Below are 20,194 nucleotides of genomic sequence, written 5' to 3' on the forward strand. Positions count from 1 at the left end.
CTTTCCCTAGTTCCCTTGCTTAAGCAGCATGGTGCATCGCTGCTTCCTTATCTAGGAGATAACAAGAAGGGGTGGGCCCTCCCTAGCATCTCACAGTTGCCTGGTAGAGGCAGTGGAGGTATCCTCAGTCCAGAGACTCTGGCCAGTGAAAAATATGCAAGCAGTCAAGGTTCCATTAATCAGCAGAGGCACCAGTAACAGTATAGAAACAAAAGCTCAGTGTTTCCTTCCTCACTGTCTGTTATACTTTCAGAAGTAGAGGCTTGCTTTTTAAATAGTTAATAAGTACATTGAAAGATGAGAGTGGAAGAAGAAAGATGTTTTGTTTTGACCGCCTAACATGAAAATAGTCATGATGTCGGACAGACAGTGAAGAGCATGTTAATATATCACAACCAGAGGGTGGCCCGGGTCCTTTCATACATGGGGACGTGCTTCTTCCCAAATAAGTAGAAATGATGTGCATATACAGGTGTGTTTAGAACATTAATAATGTTTGCTGATTCTTCTAGTGAATAACCATTATCAACAGTTTAATTACTTTTATAGGCCCAGGAAGAGCTAGCTTGGAAGATTGCTAAAATGATAGTCAGTGATGTTATGCAGCAGGCACAGTGTGATCAGCCGTTAGAGAAGTCCACAAAGGTAAGGATGACTTATGTTCTGATCTAGTGTGTGTAAAACTGAAGAGAATTAGATCCCAGAGACACAAAAATTTAAAAGGACATAAGGGAGCTTCTGCTTCTGCCGTTGAAGGGTTAACTGCTCTAGGAATTGCCCTCTCATTATAAACAACTAGAAAACTGACAAACTGAATGAAACAGCTATTTCCAGATATTAGACAACAGGCAGTAGAGGACTTAATCCTTGAAAGGAAGGTAACATTGAGATGATCCCTAGTTCACTTCCCGGAAGCAGTTTCCAAAGTGTAGGGAGGACAAACTGTAAACTTTCAATGAATTTTAAAGGACTGAAAGCATAGTTTCTTCTCTGACCATAAAGGAATTAAACAAGAAATCAGTAACAGAAAGATATATGGAGGGAATTCCCTGGCTGTCCTGTGGTTAGCATTCTGGGCTTTCACTGCTGAGGGCCTGGGTTCAGTCCCTGGTCGGGGAGCTAGGATCTCACAAGCTGTGTGGCACAGCCAAAAAACAATAAAAGAGAAAGAAAGATATGTGGAAAGTCCCCAAATATTTTGAAATTAAACAACATACTTCTGAGTAACCCATTAGTCAAAGAAGAAATCAAAAGGAATATTAGAAAATATTTTGGACTGAAAACACAACATAGTAGAATCTGCCCTCCCTATTCGTGGGCTCCACATCTGAAGGTTTCACATCCATGGATTCAACCAGCCACGAATCAAAAATATATTAAAAAAAAAAAAAAAATTCCCGTAAAATTCCAAAAAGCAGAACTTGAATTTGCCATGGCCTGGCAACTATTTACATAGCATTTGCATTGAATTAGGTATTATAAGTAAGCTAGAGGTGATTTCAGATACACAGGATGAGGTGTGTAGGTTATATGCAAATACTGTGCCATTTTATGTAAGGCACTTGATATATTAAAAAAAAAAAAAAATTCCCGTAAAATTCCAAAAAGCAGAACTTGAATTTGCCATGGCCTGGCAACTATTTACATAGCATTTGCATTGAATTAGGTATTATAAGTAAGCTAGAGGTGATTTCAGATACACAGGATGAGGTGTGTAGGTTATATGCAAATACTGTGCCATTTTATGTAAGGCACTTGAGCATCCTCGGATTTTGGTAATCTGCAGGGGTCCTGGAACCAATCCCCCACCATTACTAAGGGACAACTATGTTTGTGGGATACTGCTAAAGCAGTTCTTATAGGTAAATTTATAGCATTAAATATTTATATTAGAAAAGAGGAAAAGTCACAGTCTTCTAAAGAAACTAGAAAATGAGTAAATGAAACCCAAAGAAAGCAGAAAGAAGGGAGTAATAAAGATAAAGGTGAATATCGATTACTTTAGTCATTTACACTCTTCCACTTTGTTGTTGCCTCTTCTCTCACTTTGCCCTTTCATGTGACTTTGGTTTTTTTGTTTGTTTGTTTGTTTGTTTTACGGTACGCGGGCCTCTCACCGCTGTGGCCTCTCCTGTTGCGGAGCACAGGCTCCGGACGCGCAGGCCCAGCGGCCATGGCTCACGGGTCCAGCCGCTCCGCGGCATGTGGGATCCTCCTGGACCAGGGCACGAACCCGTGTCCCCTGCATCGGCAGGCGGACTCTCTGGGTTATTTTTTTAAGTACTACTTTAGGAAGGAGTGAATTGAATGGATGTGATCAATCTGCCATCTTTACCTGGAGGTCAACAACAGTAATCATTAGGAAATTCTGACTTGCCCCCAACTGAATACTCTGTTTTTCTATGGCTTCACCAGCTGTGCCCACAAGAGCCACACAAATAACCCAGGAAATTGGAGGTAGCCACTTAGCACCCCAGTTATCTCTTCAGGCAAAGACTCCCAGTTCCTCCACCAGCTTTGCTTTCTGTAACTTGAGCTGACTCACAAAAACTTCATGTGATAGGAGAACCTCTGCTCAGAACCTTTGTGAAGGTGTTAAACTCTTCTGTCTACTTTATCAGGAGTTAGGAACACTATGTTAGTTACCTGTGTTAGTTACCTATGTTCAGATGGAGGCGTGAACTTAGATTTGGGTCCAGCATCACCTTTCCTTGCCAACTTTGTAGCCAACTTTTTACTCTGTTATTACCAGAGCTTGGTTTAATTTTGAACTTTTCACTGAGCTGATTCATACCAAAGCTCTGTTTACTTTTGCAGACTCCATCCTCTTTTCTATGTAAGGGTGATAATTTTTGCCTATATTCACTGGCTCAGTCAAACCCAGAATAGCAAATAACATGATAAAGGTGTATAAAGAAGTGCAAGGTAGTTATTTTTGTGATTCCCCATTGTCATGTTGATGATCAAATGTTTGACAATATGAAAATGTTCTTTAGAAACCATTTTGGAAAGCAGATGTTTAAACTTAAGGCTTTTCATTGGAGTTGTGTGTTCAGATTTTATTACCATATGCTTTTCATTTCTAAGATACACAGGTATATTTTGCTTTTAACCTTGCTAGACCTCCTCTTTGGCTGGCCAAGATGATTGTCCTGCCTGTCCTTTAGGAATCAGCAGTGTATTGGTATGGAAAAAGCAGTGGGCTGGCAGACCTCGTTCAGTCCATTTTTAGTATGTGTGACCTTTTGCAAGTTAATTTTCTCCGGTCCCTTCATTTCCTTATCAGTAGATCAGAGAAGTTGGACAAGAAAATCTCATAAGATCCCCTGTAATTTTCATTCCATGAATGTGTGAATGTGAGAAGTCCTGCACCCACAAAGGAGTACCCAACCCCTCTTTAACCCCTGTGGATACCTCTCTGCTTTGAATCACCTACTCTACATTTGTCTATAGAAAGCACTTGGGCATTTAATGTAAATGACCTCACAGCATTACTGAATTGTTTCATGTGTTTATGTCCCATCTCACAAATAGCAGGGACCATGTCTTCTGTGATGTTTGTTTCCTCCCCAGTGCAGTGAAAAAGAGGACTCAGCCTCAGAAGCTTGGTCTTAGGAGGCCAGAAGATCAAAGCTCTCTGTTTTCTTTCTAAAGGCTTTGGCACATTCCATATTATGGCTCTGTCTTCATCTAATGAATCCCCTGTGGATGGTCACTTAGGTCGTTTGGGATCGTTCCCTGTTACAAACAATACTTTGATGAATGTGTATGTAAGTCTTTGCCCTCTCTTATGAGTATGCTTTAGAGTTAATTCCTAGAAGCAGAATTATCTGTCAAAAAGTAGATGTTTCGTTCTAATATCTGTTGCCAAAACAGAAAGATAAAAGCAAGTCTGGGTGCCAGTCCTCGTTATATAACCTTCAGGTGGGTTGCTTGGCCTCCTTAGGCTTCCATTCACTCAGCTGTAAGTGAAGATAATTAGGGCATTTTACCTCCCGTGATTGTAGTCAGGTCCTGGCTGTCATGAGCGCTGGTGTGTCGTAGGCGCTCACCAAGTGTAAGTGTTGGTGCCCTTCTTCCTTAATCTGTGATGGTAACGTGTCACCGGTTGTAGAAATGTACCTTACCTTTTTCTTTTCCTTTCTTTCATCAGCTATGACTCAAGACCTGAGATAAAGGAAATCTGCTTTTGGAAAATAGGAGAACTTTTTTCCTTTGGTTGGATTCTTCCCCACAGCCAGTGAAAATAGAGCACTGTATTTCTTCTCACTGTTGTTCCCAAGAAAGAATGGCAGACAATCCTAGACTTCCACCGTCGGCAGAGTGTTGCGTAGACACATCTGCACATGATGATCACACAGTGAAGGTGGTAGAGACAGAGTGGTGTTGTTTACATTACTAGAGAATTACTAGTTTTCCAATGGCAATAACCCATGTGTGGAAGAGTGTTACTCCACTGGGATAGGCAGGGGCCACACGCCATGGGAGATGCAGAGGCGTAGAGCCGGTATTTGATGCACCTCCCTTGGCGGTGACCCACCCCAACAGCATCAGACAGCGGGTACCAGAGGGGCCTCGCTTGGTCTCCTGAACAGGCAGGTGAGTCGGCCCCTCAGGAGCCAGGTGGTGTGGTGCCAGCAGGTGGCTTTTCTTCCGGGGAGCGGGGTCTGCACAGAGGCATTAATTTGGAAGGAAGCTAACGGGCCATGGGTCAAGCCTTGGTGACATTGTCCCTCCCCTTTGGTGACAGTGTATGGTTTTCACGTTTTAATTGCTCCCGAGACGCAGTACTCTTCAAACCAGCTCCCCCGCTGCCGGAAGGGTGAGCCTCTGCACTGCAGCAGTAGGACTTGCTCCTCCGAGGTTCTGGGCTCCGCTGACGCCACCTCCCCTCAGAGTACTTGTGGAAAGGGATGTGCAACAGCCGTCACTCCAGTTTTCCCCTGTGGTTCCTTGAACAAAATGTTTATTCCTAGATTGTAGAGTTTTTAAAGAAGGTGGGCAGGCAGGTGTGGGGACAGAGGGGCGCTCACTCTGACTCTCTCCTCCTCTTTGCTCTGCGCTGGGAAATGTGCAGGTTGTGGCCTTTTTCTTCTGTCTGTGGGGTAACGAGAGGCCCCTCCCTGCACTTCCACTTGGTCAGCTTCGGGGTCTGGACCTCGCTGCCATGGGCGGGGCCGCCCGGTCGGCCAGCACACTCCATGCAGGCGGTGCCAGCGCTGCCTCACCACACGGACTGTTGGAGGGAAAGAACGTTCTCTTAGGTGTTACTGCTTTTGCTCAGACTTTGCAAAAAATACATATATACACATATGAATATATAATTATCACCTCTGTCCTTGAGAAAGTCTTGAATGAACAGAGAATTTATTCCACTGCAATATTTGGTTGTATGGACACGCACTGTTTCATCAACAGAAGAAGCAGAAAGGCTGTGTATGAGTTTTTGGTACTATGTACCACCTCTGTTATTCTTCTAAAGTGAAGTATTCATGTACTTAAACCATATTCTATTTAATTGTGTTTGATTTTAAAATATATATATATGAATTATATTTAAAATTGTGTCAACTTTCTGCTTTCAGGGCATTTATGGCTCCTCTGTTGAGATGTGTTGATTCTTCCCAATATTTCCATTTGCTTTACAAGAACCCAGAATATGAGCCACTCCTGGACTCAGCCTTGTGTTTGGAGCGTATGGCATAGACCTGAGGTGTTATTAGATGCATATGCTGTGATTGACTCACTTTGTTCTTTTAACAGAATATTTCCATCCACTTCACTTTGCTTCAACCTTTAAATAACAGAAAAGCAATATAAAGGTCATAGAATAAACTGTGGTTTTGGGTGACTCTTGCTGCCTCTGCATTGGTTTGGAATAACATTTTCCCTAAGACTCTAGGCTATTTAAACTAGTGCTTTCAGTTAAGATACTGTCCAGTCATGTCTTTGTGTGCGTTGTGTGCTTCGGAGCTAGAGATGTCGGTAGTTGTAAGGTTCTTAAAAGGAAAAGAATAGCAAGTTTGAGACTGGGTTACTTTTTCTGCCCCGCCCACTGTAGGACACAGAAGCAAAGTGTGGCCTGAAACTGGTAGCCAGACGAGACATATGCTCTCACGGAGCTCCTTGCGCTTATTTTCAGATTCGGATTGGAATCATCTGACCTCAAGTGTCAGGCTCTGTGTGGTGTGCCCACAAAATAGGATTCCCTGGCAGGGTTTTTATAGGTGCAGTGAATCAACTGAACATCCGGCTTTATCACGATGTTGACATCAGTGCATATTGTTAAAAAAAAAAAAAAGTCAGTGAAAAGGGGTACCTTTTGTAACTGGGCGTGTCTTCATCGCTCATGTGAGATGTGATGAAAATTTAAAAAACAAGTACCAACCTAGCCCAGTGAAGGGCAGTAAAACAGGGAGCAACTTTTTGTAACCTTTTCTGCTTGGGTTTCAGCTTCAGTACAAGTTTGTAAAATGCCAGTCATTTACGTTTCTGAAGCTTTGGCTAGTTCAGTAAGCATTTGGAGGGGAAGGTCGCTCTGAATAGAAAGGTACAGACGTCTTTGTTGTTTTAAGTACTGATAGCTAAGCACTGCTGAAGCGGCGGGCACCTCTCTTGACCGTGCTGTGGGGCCTTCTGTACACAAGGACCTCGCCCCTCCCCTCCCCCGCACACCAGTTGATCGGACCAGGGTTGATCTTCTCCTGATCCAAACAGGCCCAAGAACATTCTTTATCCAAAGAATTTTGCAAAGGGCAGGAGACATCCCAGTCCCTGTCTGGGGTGATAGCACGTATGGGGCACTTGCAAGTCAGGACCCGTGAGCCGGTGCCACGTGGATGAGCAGAGATCTGTACAAGCAGAAATGACAGACACGAGAGCAAGTGGGTGAGAGCAGCTGCCTTGTAGCCTGGAGGTGGTGAAGGTTTCTGGCTCTAATCCTGCATCCTTGCCGTGGACTCCGTCAATTCCTCGGGTATCCTTAGGATGCACTTTGGCTTTTTAAAAGTCAGTCTGAAGGGAGTTTTTCCTTTGCACAACCAAAAGGGCCTTGACTACAATACTACCAGATTGATGTAATCACTAATGATCGCACGTGCTCAGCATGTTTGCAAAATACCGGTGAATTCTGGAGAATTTTTCTTCAGTAAACCTTCCTTGGTCATTTTGTGTATTCTCTCAAAATGGAATCCTAAACTCACGGAACTAAAAGACACTCCCTCATTTTTCCAGGGGGGAGTTACTCAGGCCTGGGAAAAGGGCGGGTCTTTGGCCTTTTGTCGGATGGTCACCTTCTGGACCAGGGCCTTTGCACGCTTCCCAACTTCCTTCTGAAGGATAAACACCATTCCCACTTTCAGCACCTACAATAAAACCCAGAAATAGAAGGGCATTTCTGTTAATAAGTGATAAAAACTTCAAATGAGGGAGGGCAATGATTATCACAAACTTTGTAAGTGCTGACCATTTCTACGTACTAGGCAAGGTGTCTGGCCTTTGGCTGGGGCCAGAAGCAGGAGTAAGTTCCAGCAGGACGTTCAAGGTTACAGCTTCAAAGACCCACCAGGACAGCTGCTGTGCGGGGCCCTCTGCAGATGAGCCCTGGGACGCCGCGGAGGCTTCTGCTTGGGCTGAAGAGTAGGAAGTGGGGTCCTACGCGGACTTGGGGGGTGGGTGGAAAGGGCCAGCGAAAGCCTGGAGGGCGTTTGTGACCACAGAGGAAAGCCCGTCTAACGCCTGTCACTCAGGGTTGGAGCTCTTCCCGCTTTGTGGTTCATGCCACGGGTGTTTCCTCGTCTGCTCCCTCCGCGCTGCCTGCTCTGGCTGGCGCACTGCCCGGGCACGATGGGGCACCCACGGGGCTGCTCCTCAGCTGCCCCCGAGGGAGCACTCGTGAGCCCAGGCAGGGGTGGCTGGACTCCGTCGGCGGTGGGCGGGCAGGTGCCCGAATAGAGTGGCTTCCATTCAGCCAAAGGCAGCTGCCATTTGCCAAGGAGCAAGTGAGGGTTGTGACAGTGGCGTTTCCTCGGACGCCCGACTCCCCGATCTTGAATAGCCGCCAGGCTTAGCCCGAAATGATCCCAAGCCGGCCGCCACCTCCATCCCGGTAAGGACCCCACCTGCGGGCACCTCATGGAACGGCTCGAGCTGGGCCTCTAGACCAAGCAGAGCTCCCCATCTTGGCAAAGGGCCCTTTGCGAGCTGCCGGGTTAGCAGGTGTTCGCCTACAAAGTGTTGATGGTGCAGGGACGCAGGAAGGGATAAAAAAAAAAACTCTGGGACCCCTGGAGTTTCCATTCTACCGAGGAGGTAGAGGTTGGAGCTTCATCTGAAGTGGGTGCTGGTATTTTTCACTCAAGACAGCCCTTTGTTTTTATTTTTTTAATTTTTTTTTGCGGTACGCGGGCCTCTCGCTGCTGTAGCCTTTCCCGTTGCGGAGCACAGGCTCCGGACGCGCAGGCGCAGCGCCCATGGCTCACGGGCCCAGCCGCTCAGCGGCATGTGGGATCTTCCCGGACCGGGGCACGAACCTGTGTCCCCTGCATCGGCAGGCGGACTCTCAACCACTGCGCCATCAGGGAAGCCCCAAGACAGCCCTTTGAGCCTGTGATTTAACACCCTCCCAAAGCCCTTCCTGGCCGAGGTCACCAGGTTTCGTGACCTTTTGCCCGTGCCCTTCCACGTGCCCCCAGAGGGCCGGTGGCTGTGCGGCTCCATTTCCTCGCCGTCACCTGGCTGACAGCGAGGGGTGGGCACCTTGACCCCGGGCCCTTCAGGCTGCTCTCTGATTCGGGTGGGCCTAGGAGCAGCCACAGCCCCGTGGGGCTCTCTGCAGAGCTCCGGGAAATGTGGAGCCTTAGAAGCTAGAAACAAGGGGACCAATGTAGACTTATTACACGCAGGTGATATAAAAACCCCAAGCTTGGAAAACCCAGCTCACTACTGAGCTGTTTCCAAGAGGTGATCAGCCACTCCCGAGTTCTCCTTTCATGAGAATAACCAGCACTTGTGTACTTGCCGTGCCGGCCGCTCTCTCACGTAACCCGTGTGACAACCTTCTAAGTGTGTACTTTTCCCTCGTTGTAAATGAGGAGACTGAGGCTCTGGAGGCAAAGGAATTCTCCAGCGGAATCAAGTCCAGGCAGCCATTAAAAACATTCCATTAGCTTAAAGCAGAGGTTCTTAACACTTGCGTGTGCATCAGGATCCCCCGCAGAACATGTTAAAATGGATTGCGGGGCCTCCACCCCTCCCCCCTGCCCACAGTTTCTGAGTTGGTAGGTCTGGGGTGGAGCCTGAGAATGTGCATTTTAGCAAATTCCCAGCTGCTGCTGCTCACGAGACCACACTTTTGAGAATCACGGCCTTAGAACCTCTCCTGTAAATTGGGAAACACGTTTTCATTCCCTTTTATTGGACGTGGCCACGCTACACAGAAGTGTAATTTGAGATCATTACTCATTCACTCAAGCACATAAATCCTTTATCAGTATTCAGATATTTGTCAAAGCCGAGGGGACCCAGATGCCAACCCGCTGTCTCATTGCCTGGCCAGGTCTGAGGCCGTCCAGGCAGGTGTCTCCCCCGGGGGTGCGGCTTGGAAGAGGCCCAGACCAGCCTCAGCCCCCAGTGCGTTTGCTGGGGACAGTGCACGTGTCCTCCCTTCAGGGCTGAGTCCGGGCTGGTGGGTCACACCGGGGTCCCGGTGGAAGCTTTTGCACAAATCCTGCCTGGTCCACTTGCTTCCAGCTTGTCCCCCAGGTCCTCGATGCCACCTGCCCCCGAGGCCCTGACCAGGCCTCTCCTGCCCCCTCTCCATTGCTGCCTCTTTTCAGGTCCCTCCCGCAGGGCTCGGGTGCCTTATTCCCCTTCCTCTGTCTTCTCCCTCCACACGCTTCCTGGGGGCCAGCTGTGGGCGTGTCCCCAGAGCAGACACTGCCCACCCTCCTTGCTGCCTAGGAAACAAGCCCTGACGCATTGCTGGGGTGAGTGACCTGCTGGGGGCAGCCTAGGTGGACCCGAGGTTCATGGACTCCTGATCGCAGCCTTGCCCTGGAACATGCCCACTGTTTGTTCCCTCAAGACTGTGCCCTCCCCTCCCCTCCCCTCCCCTCCCCCAAATGGACCAGGACTCCACATCAGCATTGCCCATGACTGCCCACTGCTGGCCCAGCCCTGCCATGTCCGCACTCCACATCCTCCGTTAGTGCCTGGGGAGGCTGTCCTCTTATATTCTTACCCAGCTCGGGTCCACTCGCCCGCGTGCATTATGGCCAAGCCACTGACACAGGGTGAAGGAAAGTGCAGCATTTATTGTAGAACCCCAAGCAGAGAACTGGCAGCTCTTGCTCTAAAGACCCAGGGCTTTCAGGGAAGGGTTTTAAAGACAGGGTGAGGGAAAAGGTCAAGGGGTGTGTGATAAGCTTGTGCACAATTCTCTGATTGGCTGGAGGTGTGGTAACAGGGTGGTGGTTCAAGAATCTCAGTCATCAGCCTTCTGGTTCCGGTGGGTCTGGGGTCTACGTACTGGTGGGCAGCATGCAGCTAACTTTTTCCACCTGGTGGGGGTTTCAGTATCTGCAAAACAGCTCAAGGATACGGCTCAGGATGTTATCTATAGCCTCTGAGGAACTAAAGGTCTTTTGGCTTTGTTCTATGGCTAAACTATTATTATTTTGTTTTGTTTGACTGTTTCCCTTTGTTTTTGCATTTTCTCACTTCTCTGATTAAATCTGCTCTTTGGACCTCGGGGAAGGCCTAGGAGGCTAAAGCTTTTCATCAGACAAGAGGTGGGGGACACGGGGGTGGGTCGGTCCCAGGAAGCCCCTGCGGGGTCCTGCCCGGCCCACTCTGGCTCTTTCTTCAGAGCTTTCATCCCTTTCTCACCCCTACCCCAGCAAACTGCACTGTCCATGATGGCGACCCCGCCTGGGGCTCTCCAGTCACACCCATGGCCAGACTGTCATCTCCTGCAACTGCTCTACCTCTGGTTTCCCCTCACATTTCAGCCCCCAGCAACCTCAAGCCATGCAAGCTTTGCAGGGTTACAGATGCCTCCTATTGGAAGGGGTTGAAAGAGGGGTGAGAAGCAGCTTGGGAGTGATCCCAGGGGTTTTCCCCTCACTGTTACTAGAGTTGGGCTTTGTAAACCAGCGTCAAAGAGCAAGTTCAAAAGCAATAAGTGAGTAGTTTTGTTATAAGGATGACAAGCGGGGGCTGGGGAGGACCGTGCTGACGTGGGACTTGGGTTAGTCTTCCCAGTACCAGTGTGGGACACGTGTCTCATGCCGCATCGCAAACAACTTAGACACAAGGAGAAACACTTCGAGAAACCGTAGCTCTATCGTAATGAAGACTTTGGTGTCCCAGATGCACATATAGTGTGAATAACATTGTTACTTGAAATGTGAGATGGGGAAAAAAAGCAATATTTTGTACTGATGTATTCTTGTATATAATGTTATTTTAAATATGCATGTGTAACTAAATAAATTAGATATTATAACTAGACATCTGACTATTTTGTCAACATTCCAAAAACTTAAAACTCAGATTGATACCTTACTTTTTTTTTTTTTTTTTTTTGCGGGCCACACACTGCATGTAGGATCTTCATTCCCCAACCAGAGATTGAACCCATGCCCCATACAGTGGAAGCACGGAGTCTTAACCACTGGACCACAAGGGAAGTCCCTACTCTTACTTTTTAAACATGGAGTTCCATGAATTCTTCTAACCTCAAAATTTTTTCTCCTTTCTGAACCAACTCTTCATACTCAAAGTTTTTCTAACCTTTTCCTGCAACCTTCTCTTCACATCATACTCCAAATCACCACTGGAAACATAAAGCCTTCCAGTTTACCACCCTGAGCTCCACTCTTGTGCCTCTAAAGATATCTCTTCTGCATACACAGAGCCTGTGTTTTCTTAGGATGTAAACTGGCATAAATGCTTATTACTTTAGCCACCCAGCCAATTCTTCTCAAACTATGGTTATTTCCAATTTGCTCATGGTATTTGTGGATGAGATTCTCTGATCCAGAGCCTCAGATTGGTACTGAGGCCATTTTTTGAGCCCTTAAAAATATTAAACTTGGTGTAGAAATAGACTTGCCATTGGTCCCTCTGTCCTCTGAGACCATATCTAAAGATCCTTTAAAACTGGTACAAGAGACCAAAAGTTTTCCTGGTGCTGATTCATTACTCATCAGCCACATCCGTGATTAAATATTTAAGTGCCAAGGTGTCTGATCTTCCCGGACCAGGGCACCACGAACCGGTGTCCCCTGCATCAGCAGGCGGACTCCCAACCACTGCGCCACCAGGGAAGCAAGATACCTTACTTTTTTTTTTTTTTTAATTTTTTCTCTAGGAAAATTGGGGCTTGCCTTAAATATAGAATCACTTATATCATTCATTACCTCCCTGTGGTCTGCTGAATAAAATCCAAATTCCTTATTTAGCACTGAATGCCCTGGCTGACCCAGCCTCCAAGACCTTGGAACCCTAGACCCTTAGCTCCGCCTCCCCACACTCTTCCCCTGAGGGGTTCTGCAGACTTCCCCCCCTACACTCTGACTCAGGAAGCCCTTCCCCTTCGAAGGCTCACTCCTCCCCCTCCTCCAAGACCCTCCCTGATGTCCGGTCCCCCTGAGTCCCCCAAGGACATCCTCACACAGCATCCAACTCGGCCTTATCGCGGCTGGGTCCTGGCCCTGTCTGCCCCACCCGATGTGCGCGAGCTTTTCCCAGGGAAGGGTCCCAACCAGGGAGCGTTGCCCAGGACTTGCTGGGGAAGAAAAGAGAAAGTTCGCTTTAAATGAACCAGGCCCAGCTTGTGGTCTTCCTGGGCTCATCTGCCCAGAATCGCAACCAAGGCCTCCCATGCCTTAGGGGCTGAAGGGGTCCCTACCTGCTGGCGGCAAGAGACTGAAACCGAGGTCCAGCAGCTCACAGGTTGCCCAAGTGTCCTGAGACCCTTTCAGAAGGTCTGCAAGGTCAAAACTATTTTCGTAATAACACTAAGACGTGAATTGTCTTTTTCACTACGTGAATATTTGCATTGATGACGCAAAAGCGATGGTGACCCCCCAGAAGGAATCTGGACACACTGTGCTCTGCCCCACCAGGCACGTGCCATTTAGAAAAAAAGAGCCAGTTTCCCATGAGAGTGTCTTGATGAAGCAGTAATAATTATTAATTTTATTAAATCTCGACCCTCAAGTGCCTGTTTTTAATGTTACGTGGGACAACATGGGAAGGACACAGGAAGCCCTTCTGCACAGCGAGGGGTGATGGTTGTCTCCCGGGAAGCTCTGGCCACCCGCCGTGGACCCCCATGAGAGCACACTCACTCGACAAACCGGTTATTCAGGCTTGGGTTTTGCGAGGACATTTTTGTGAAAATGAAGGAAGCGAGCCTATCACTTTGAGAAGAAAACACTGCCGGTATTTATTATATTATTGCCCGGGATGAAATTTGAGTTTTCAAGCAAAAACTAGAATGGTGCAAAACTGATATTCACCACAGCGGCCTTGATAGCTTCCCTTCCTGAAAGACGTTTCTGATGAGATCTAATATATGTGTGATTTTTAAAAATATTGTATGACGAAATGTGTCATATTTGGAAAAGCAGCGTAACCCAATGAACCAATGTTTTCCAAATGACCGATGCATGATTCACAAAACAACAAATAGGTGAAAGACTGGTTCAATGTGTGAGACCCACCCATAGGGTATGAAGGGTTCCGAGATAAGAAAACTTGAGAACTGCCCCGCTGGTCCAACCTCAGGCTCCTGGAAGAAGCCACAGCCAGGAGGCCAGACCTTATTTGCACTGCGCTTGTTTGCATGAAAGTAGGTTTGATTCCACAGGGTGCTATATCCTTGCTGGGGGGTCTTCGGCCTTTCCCTCACCTCTCTGGGCCTCTGGGCCTCATGTAGAAACGGAGATAATGATTCTTCAGAAACAGGTGGTGGCAGAGAGGGTTCGCTGGCACGGGAAACATTTGGTAGTGCAGTCGGAAGGTATGGATGATGTACGATGAAGAGGCTGGAGAGCTAGTAGTGTTCTTTGGTTTAATTACAAAGACAGACCTGCCCTAATCATCTCCCAACTAAGGCTGCCCTCAGGGTGCAAATCAGCGGCTTTGTGTGCAGGCCCTGGGCTTGTGTGCAGGGGCTCCTCCTTAGAGGCGAGAGGCTTTGTTTACAGTCATGCTGTAATCACCAGGTGTGGGGAGAGCTGCTGATCCGAGGTCTTCAGCCAGCACAGGAGGAAGTGAGCGTTCTGTCCTGAGCAAAGGGCGCCAGGCCACCTCCTCTGTCTCTGCGAGCCCCCGTCTGAGGTCAGCGGCACAGCTGGCGGGCCAGCCTCTCGGGAAGGAAGCCCGAGGAGGCTGGGGGCCTCTCTCAAAGGAAGCAAGAAGCAGAACCACAGGCAACAAGGACCAAGACTGTGCACAGGGTCTCGGAGCAGAAAAGCAGAGGTCAGCGGAACCAGATGCAAAGTCCGAGACACAGGCGAGGTGAGCCCAGCATGGGGGGTGTTGGCAGGAAGTGGATGGGGGAGCAAGCAGCCCTGCTGTCATCCCCCAGGGGACTCACCACACCTGATCTCATGAGCCCCGAGGGCCAGGGTGTCAGACTCAGGGACAGTTCACGGTTAATCAAGCTCCCACAGGCTGTAACACACAAATACAGGTCAGAAGCCCTCTTACTGATGTCTGAGGAAAAGTTCAACTGTCAAAAAGTAAACCAAGGACTTCCCTGGTGGCGTAGTGGTTAAGAATCCGCCTGCCAATGCAGGGGACACAGGTTCAAGCCCTGGTCCGGGAAGATCCCACATGCCGCGGAGCAACTAAGCCAGTGTGCCACAACTCCTGAGCCCGCGAGCCACAACTACTGAGCCCGCGTGCCACAACTACTGAAGCCCGCACGCATAGAGCCTGTGCTCTGCAACAAGAGAGGCCACCGCAATGAGAAGCCCGCGCACCACAATGAAGAATAGCCCCTGCTCGCCGCAACTAGAGAAAGACCGCACACAGCAACCAAGACTCAACGCAGCCAAAATTTAATTAATTAATTAATTAATTATTTTTAAAAAAGTAAACCAAAAAGAGCATTTGACACAATCCAACATGGCTTCACGATAAAAACTCTCAGCAAAATAAGCTACGAGGACATATTGTACAGCACACGGAATATAGCCAATATTTTATAATAACTATAAATGGAGGATAACATTTAAAAATTGTGAATCACCATATTGTGCACCTGTAACTTATATAATATTGTACATCAACTAGACTTCAATTAAAAAAAAAATGCTCAGCAAAGTAGGAAGAGAGGGAAACTTCTCTCAACTCTGATGTTTTTCCAACCCCACAGAATGCACAACAGCAGGGGTGAGCCTCATGTCAACTCTGGGCTCTGGGTGGTGATGACATGTCCACACAGCTTCATCAGTGGTAACAGATGTACCCTGTGGTGGGGTGTTGATGCTAGGGGAAGCTGTATATGCATAGGGGCAGGGGTATGTGGGGAATCTCTGCTTTCTGCCCAATTCTTTAACTGAGATAGAGTTGACGTTTAGCACTGTGTAAGTTCAAGGGGCATGACACGGTGATTTGATGCACTTATATTGCAACATGATTGCCACCGTAGCGCTGGCTAGTTGGCTAACACCGCGGTTGCATCATACAATCATCGTTTCTTCTAGAGGTGGGAACAACTTTCTGCTCAGTTTTGCTGCTATGATGTGGTTCTTTCCTTAAAGACCTTACAAAGGCTTCTCATCTGCCTCAGGAACCTGTGGGACCCTACAGCCTCCAGCCAGTTTTCCCTGTGACATTATCTCCAGTCACTGTCCCGGGTCCACTCAGCCGCAGCCATGCTGGGCTACAGGCACACCCCTCCCTCAGGGCTTTTGTACCTGGAATTCCTCCACTCTGCATGGATCACAGCCTCACTTCCTTCAGGTCTTGGCGCCGATGTCACCTCAGTGAAGTCATTCCGGGTCACCTTTTCTTAAATTGGGCCCCTCCCCCCATACTTCCTCCCTCCCTCCCAGATTTAGTTCTCTCCTTGGTCCCTGTCACTAGCTAACCTCCTAGCTATTTTATTTATCCTATTTATGGTCTGTTTCCCCCACTAGAGAATAAGCTCCTCAAGGATAGGCACTTTTTCCTTGTCGTCTTCTCATAAACACTTGTTGGATGAAAGATGAAGTGAAGTGTACAGTGGATGAGAATGCTTGTATCAGGAGATCCTGCAAAGCCACCAGAGAGTCAAAGCCCCAGCGGTACTGAGTGAGCTGGACCAAAGCCAGGGTTACTCTCTGACCTTGGGTAACAGCGTTGGAGGCCCTCACCCATCGAGGCTACTGAAAATCCTAACCCTCTGTCTCCTTGACTCCACTTTTTTACTCTTCCTAGGTTCCCAGCCCCTCTTTGGTTGGCATAGGCTTTCTTTTCTTCCTTCCTTCCTTCCTTCCTTTCTCTTTTTTCTTTCTTTTTTCTTTCTTTTCTTTCTTTCTTTTTCTTTCCTTCCTTCTTACTTCTTTCCTTCCTTCTTTCCTTCCTTCTTTCTTTCTTTTCCTTTCTTTCTTTCTTTCTTTCTTTCTTTCTTTCTTTCTTTCTTTCTTTCTTTCTTTCTTTCTTTCTTTCTTTCTTTCTTTCTTTCTTTCTTTCTTTCTTTCTTTCTTTCTTTCTTTCTTTCTTCTCTCTCTCTCTCCCCCACCCACCTCTCTCTCTCTCTCCCTTCCTCCCTCCCTCCCTCCCTTCCTTCCTTCCTTCCTTCCTTTCTCTCTCTTTCTTTCTTTTTCAGGAACTGCCAGAGTTTTCGTGTTTAACAGCACAACTGACCAAGGTCCAAGATGTGAAGTTACCGTGTTCAGGAAACATGGGGGGCAGGGGAGGGAAATCACTCTATAAAAACTATATAACATGTGCTAAGAAGAATGCACACTTTAGAATATAAAACATGTCCACACATAGTAGTTAGCTGCAAAAAGCCATCCGGCTTCTCTTGGCTTGTAGAGAGGGTGCTCCAGATTTCAGTGTAAATGAGCACCACTCAGCTCTTCTGTGCGGCAGGGGTCTTGTCTTCACCACCCAGCTCTTCCACCCTAGCTTGTATCACAAGGTCTGCGATGTTTTTCTCCGGGTCATCGATGCAACTGCTCATGTCCTCAGTGCTTCCAATGATCTGGTTGGACTCGGTCTGCCGCTTACCTTGCATCTGTTGCAGGAGTGTCTGCACCACCGAGGTGAGATCCTGCACAGTCTTGGAGTCAGTCTCGGCCACCTCCCTGGTTCCTGGCTTGGTGGTGCTGTCTCAGACCGTCACCTCCACTTCCATTTGTCCCCACAGACTGGCATAGGCCTTCTTAAGAGATGCTCGACTTTACCGCCTCACTGATCCGGAGTCACATTTTTTCTCTGCATCTTGCATGAACTCTGCCATGAGCCACTGTGCTGACTTTGAACTCCAACTCTCAGGGCCAGTCCTCCAGTAAAACGTCTACTACGCCTGCTTCCATCACAGAAGTCCCTGGGCCCAACGCAGCAGACGGGAATAAAAGGAATGCCAGAGACATCGCAAAACAGAGGAAGAGCAAGTTTTAAAAGTAGAGTTTTATTTTTATACCTTAGGAAAAACTAAATTTCAGATGGATTTTAAAAATTAAATGCAAAAAAAAAAAAAAAAAAGAACTTCCCAACTAGCACAGGAAACCCAGAAGATGGGGGAAGGGGGGAAAAGAAATACATGTTTGCAAATTAAAAATGTGAAATGAGGGATACTATAAACAAAGCAAAGGGTAAATTATGGATTTGGAAAAACAATAGTCTCAAGGTAAATGACAAAACTGTGTGTATTATATAATTCCATAAAGAACTCTGACACATTCCATTAAAAGAGACAAATCACAAAAGAGCAAATCCAATGGCCTACAGATATATGAAAAAAATGTGCATACTCCTTAGTTTCCAGAGGAAAACATATTAAAGAAGAATAAAACATCATTTTATTGCCCATAGACTGGGAAAATTAAAGAGGTAGAAATGGAACGGTGGCAGCACTTTCGGAAAGCAATCTGGAAAAATTCATTACATTTAAAAATCCATATACTTAGACCAAGCATTGCCACTCCTGGAAATCTATTCCAAGAAATAAAAGCACCAATACATAAAGGATTAATGGAATATAGCAGTGTTCATAGTGGCCAACACACACACACACACACACACACACAAACCAGGGAGCAGTGAATGTCCAACAACAGAGAATGAGTGAATATATTCTGGTGCCTCCACACCATGGAATGTTATGTAACCATTAAAAAGGGTTAACCAGCTTTGCTTCAGTTAACTTAAAGGAATTCCATCAGTCAATACCTGAGAATAGCAAAATTCAGGAAAGTGTATCATATGATCCCATGTTTGTCAAACTGACATACAGGAAGGATGTTTGCCACATACATGTTTATAAGCAATGGTCTATATATATTTGTATATGACAGTCATTGCATGGGGAAAATCTGTAATGGGTTGCTGAAATGGGTCTCATGGGAGGACAGGGAGAGATGAACGCAAATAAAAGGGAAACAAACAAGAAAGAGGGGAGGAAAGCGGGGGCCCCAATAGCATAGCACCATTTATACTTTTCTGAAATCTACATACGTGAACACAAAACTAAACTTCAACATAGTTTAAAATAGACACACTACAAATATCCCTCTCACTCTCTAAAATTGTAAACAGATCGAGCAAGAGACTATGAGTATCTCTGCCAAGACTGGATGTCCCTTGTATTTTCAAGTTTGTCTACCCTAATATGCTGTAGCTTTTGTTACAAGTAAAGGTAATATTAGAGGGGGCTTCCCTGGTGGCACAGTGGTTAAGAATCCACCTTCCAATGCAGGGGCACAGGTTCGAGCCCTGGTCTGGGAAGATCCCACATGCCATGGAGCAACGAAGCCTGTGCACCACAACTACTGAGCCCTCATGCCACAACTATTGAAGCCCACACGCCTAGAGCCCGTGCTCCACAACAAAGAGAAGCCCCTGCTTGCCACAGCTAGAGAAAGCCCACACGCAGCAACAAAGACCCAACACAGCCAAAAATAAATAAATAAATGTATTTTTTTTAAAAAAGGAAGTTTGAAGATAATATTAGAAACAAGAAAATCAGGGGAGGTTCCCTAATACCCACCAACACCCTGTCGTGGCCTGTGTAGCTGTACCAAATCCACCCTCCTCTCCCGTCTGGCCTCAGCCCCTCTCCCTGCTTTACCTCCTGCGTGTTCCCTGACAGCTCCCAAACCTCTCTCCCGTCCAGGTGCTAAACAAACGCTTGTTGAATGAAGACCTGCTGTGTGCCACCTTCACTCCCCCGGCCCCGCCTCCGTCATCCCCTGCCCACTCCCTGCACCAGCCACCCCGGCTTAGTCACAGTAGCTGGACCTGCACGCGGGGAACCCTTCCTCACGTGCACCCGACTCACTTTCCTGATTCACCTGAAACACCGCAGCCTCACCTGACTCCAGATTCGAGGAGATGCTTCTCGTGCTATCTAGTTCTGTTCTCAACAGATCGCCCGGCTTGTGGGAAGCCCCGGCCGGCGCAGGACAGGTAAATCAAGAGACAAGATGTATTCATTCAACAAACTGAGGCTTTACTGTATATCAGGCCCTTTTCTAGTCCTGGAGGCTAGAGCAATAAATCTTTACGTCCAGTGGGGAACACAAATGGGGAACACGGGCGAGAAGGAGGTGAGGGGCCACACGGACGGAAGAGGGCTCCCGGCCGAGGGAACAGCAGAGGCAAAGGCCTTGATGGGAGACATCCAGGAGGGACTGGAGAACCCCGGAGAGCTTTCCTGGAGGGGCCGTCTGAGCTGGGCCTTTGAGAGAGAACAGAGTCATGCCAGGCAGGATTAGGACAGCAGTGTGAAGGGGCGGGTGGGCTTGGGAAATGACTGGTCCATGGCACACCTGGAGCTGGTTTGTGGTGGGTAATGATGAGAAACAGGGACCTCCCTGGGGGTCCAGTGGTTAAGACTCCACAATTCCGATGCAGAGGGCATGGGTTTGATCCCTGGTCAGGGAACTAAGATCCCGCGTGCCCCATGGCGCAGCCAATAATATAAAACAGAATAGAATAAAATAAAATATAAAATAAACAAAGCAGG

General features: G+C 47.5%; 1 protein-coding gene and 1 pseudogene across 1 annotated transcript in view; one reads left to right on the forward strand and one right to left on the reverse strand.

Moving 5' to 3' along the window:
* Positions 1-4,721, forward strand: part of AKAP10 (A-kinase anchoring protein 10) — a 54,666-nt gene extending 49,945 nt beyond the window's left edge. Inside the window, exons 14-15 of the mRNA XM_007462668.1 lie at positions 550-645; positions 4,154-4,721. Coding sequence (XP_007462730.1) covers positions 550-645; positions 4,154-4,159 — 102 coding nt within the window. The 3' untranslated portion in view covers positions 4,160-4,721. The remainder of the gene's footprint in view (positions 1-549; positions 646-4,153) is intronic.
* Positions 4,722-17,077: 12,356 nt separating this feature from the next.
* LOC103083069 (heat shock factor-binding protein 1 pseudogene) overlaps positions 17,078-20,194 on the reverse strand; it is a 12,568-nt pseudogene continuing 9,451 nt past the window's right edge.

Source organism: Lipotes vexillifer, unplaced genomic scaffold (genome assembly GCF_000442215.2).
Source record: "Lipotes vexillifer unplaced genomic scaffold, Lipotes_vexillifer_v1.1 scaffold982, whole genome shotgun sequence".
Classification (NCBI taxonomy): domain Eukaryota; kingdom Metazoa; phylum Chordata; class Mammalia; order Artiodactyla; family Lipotidae; genus Lipotes; species Lipotes vexillifer.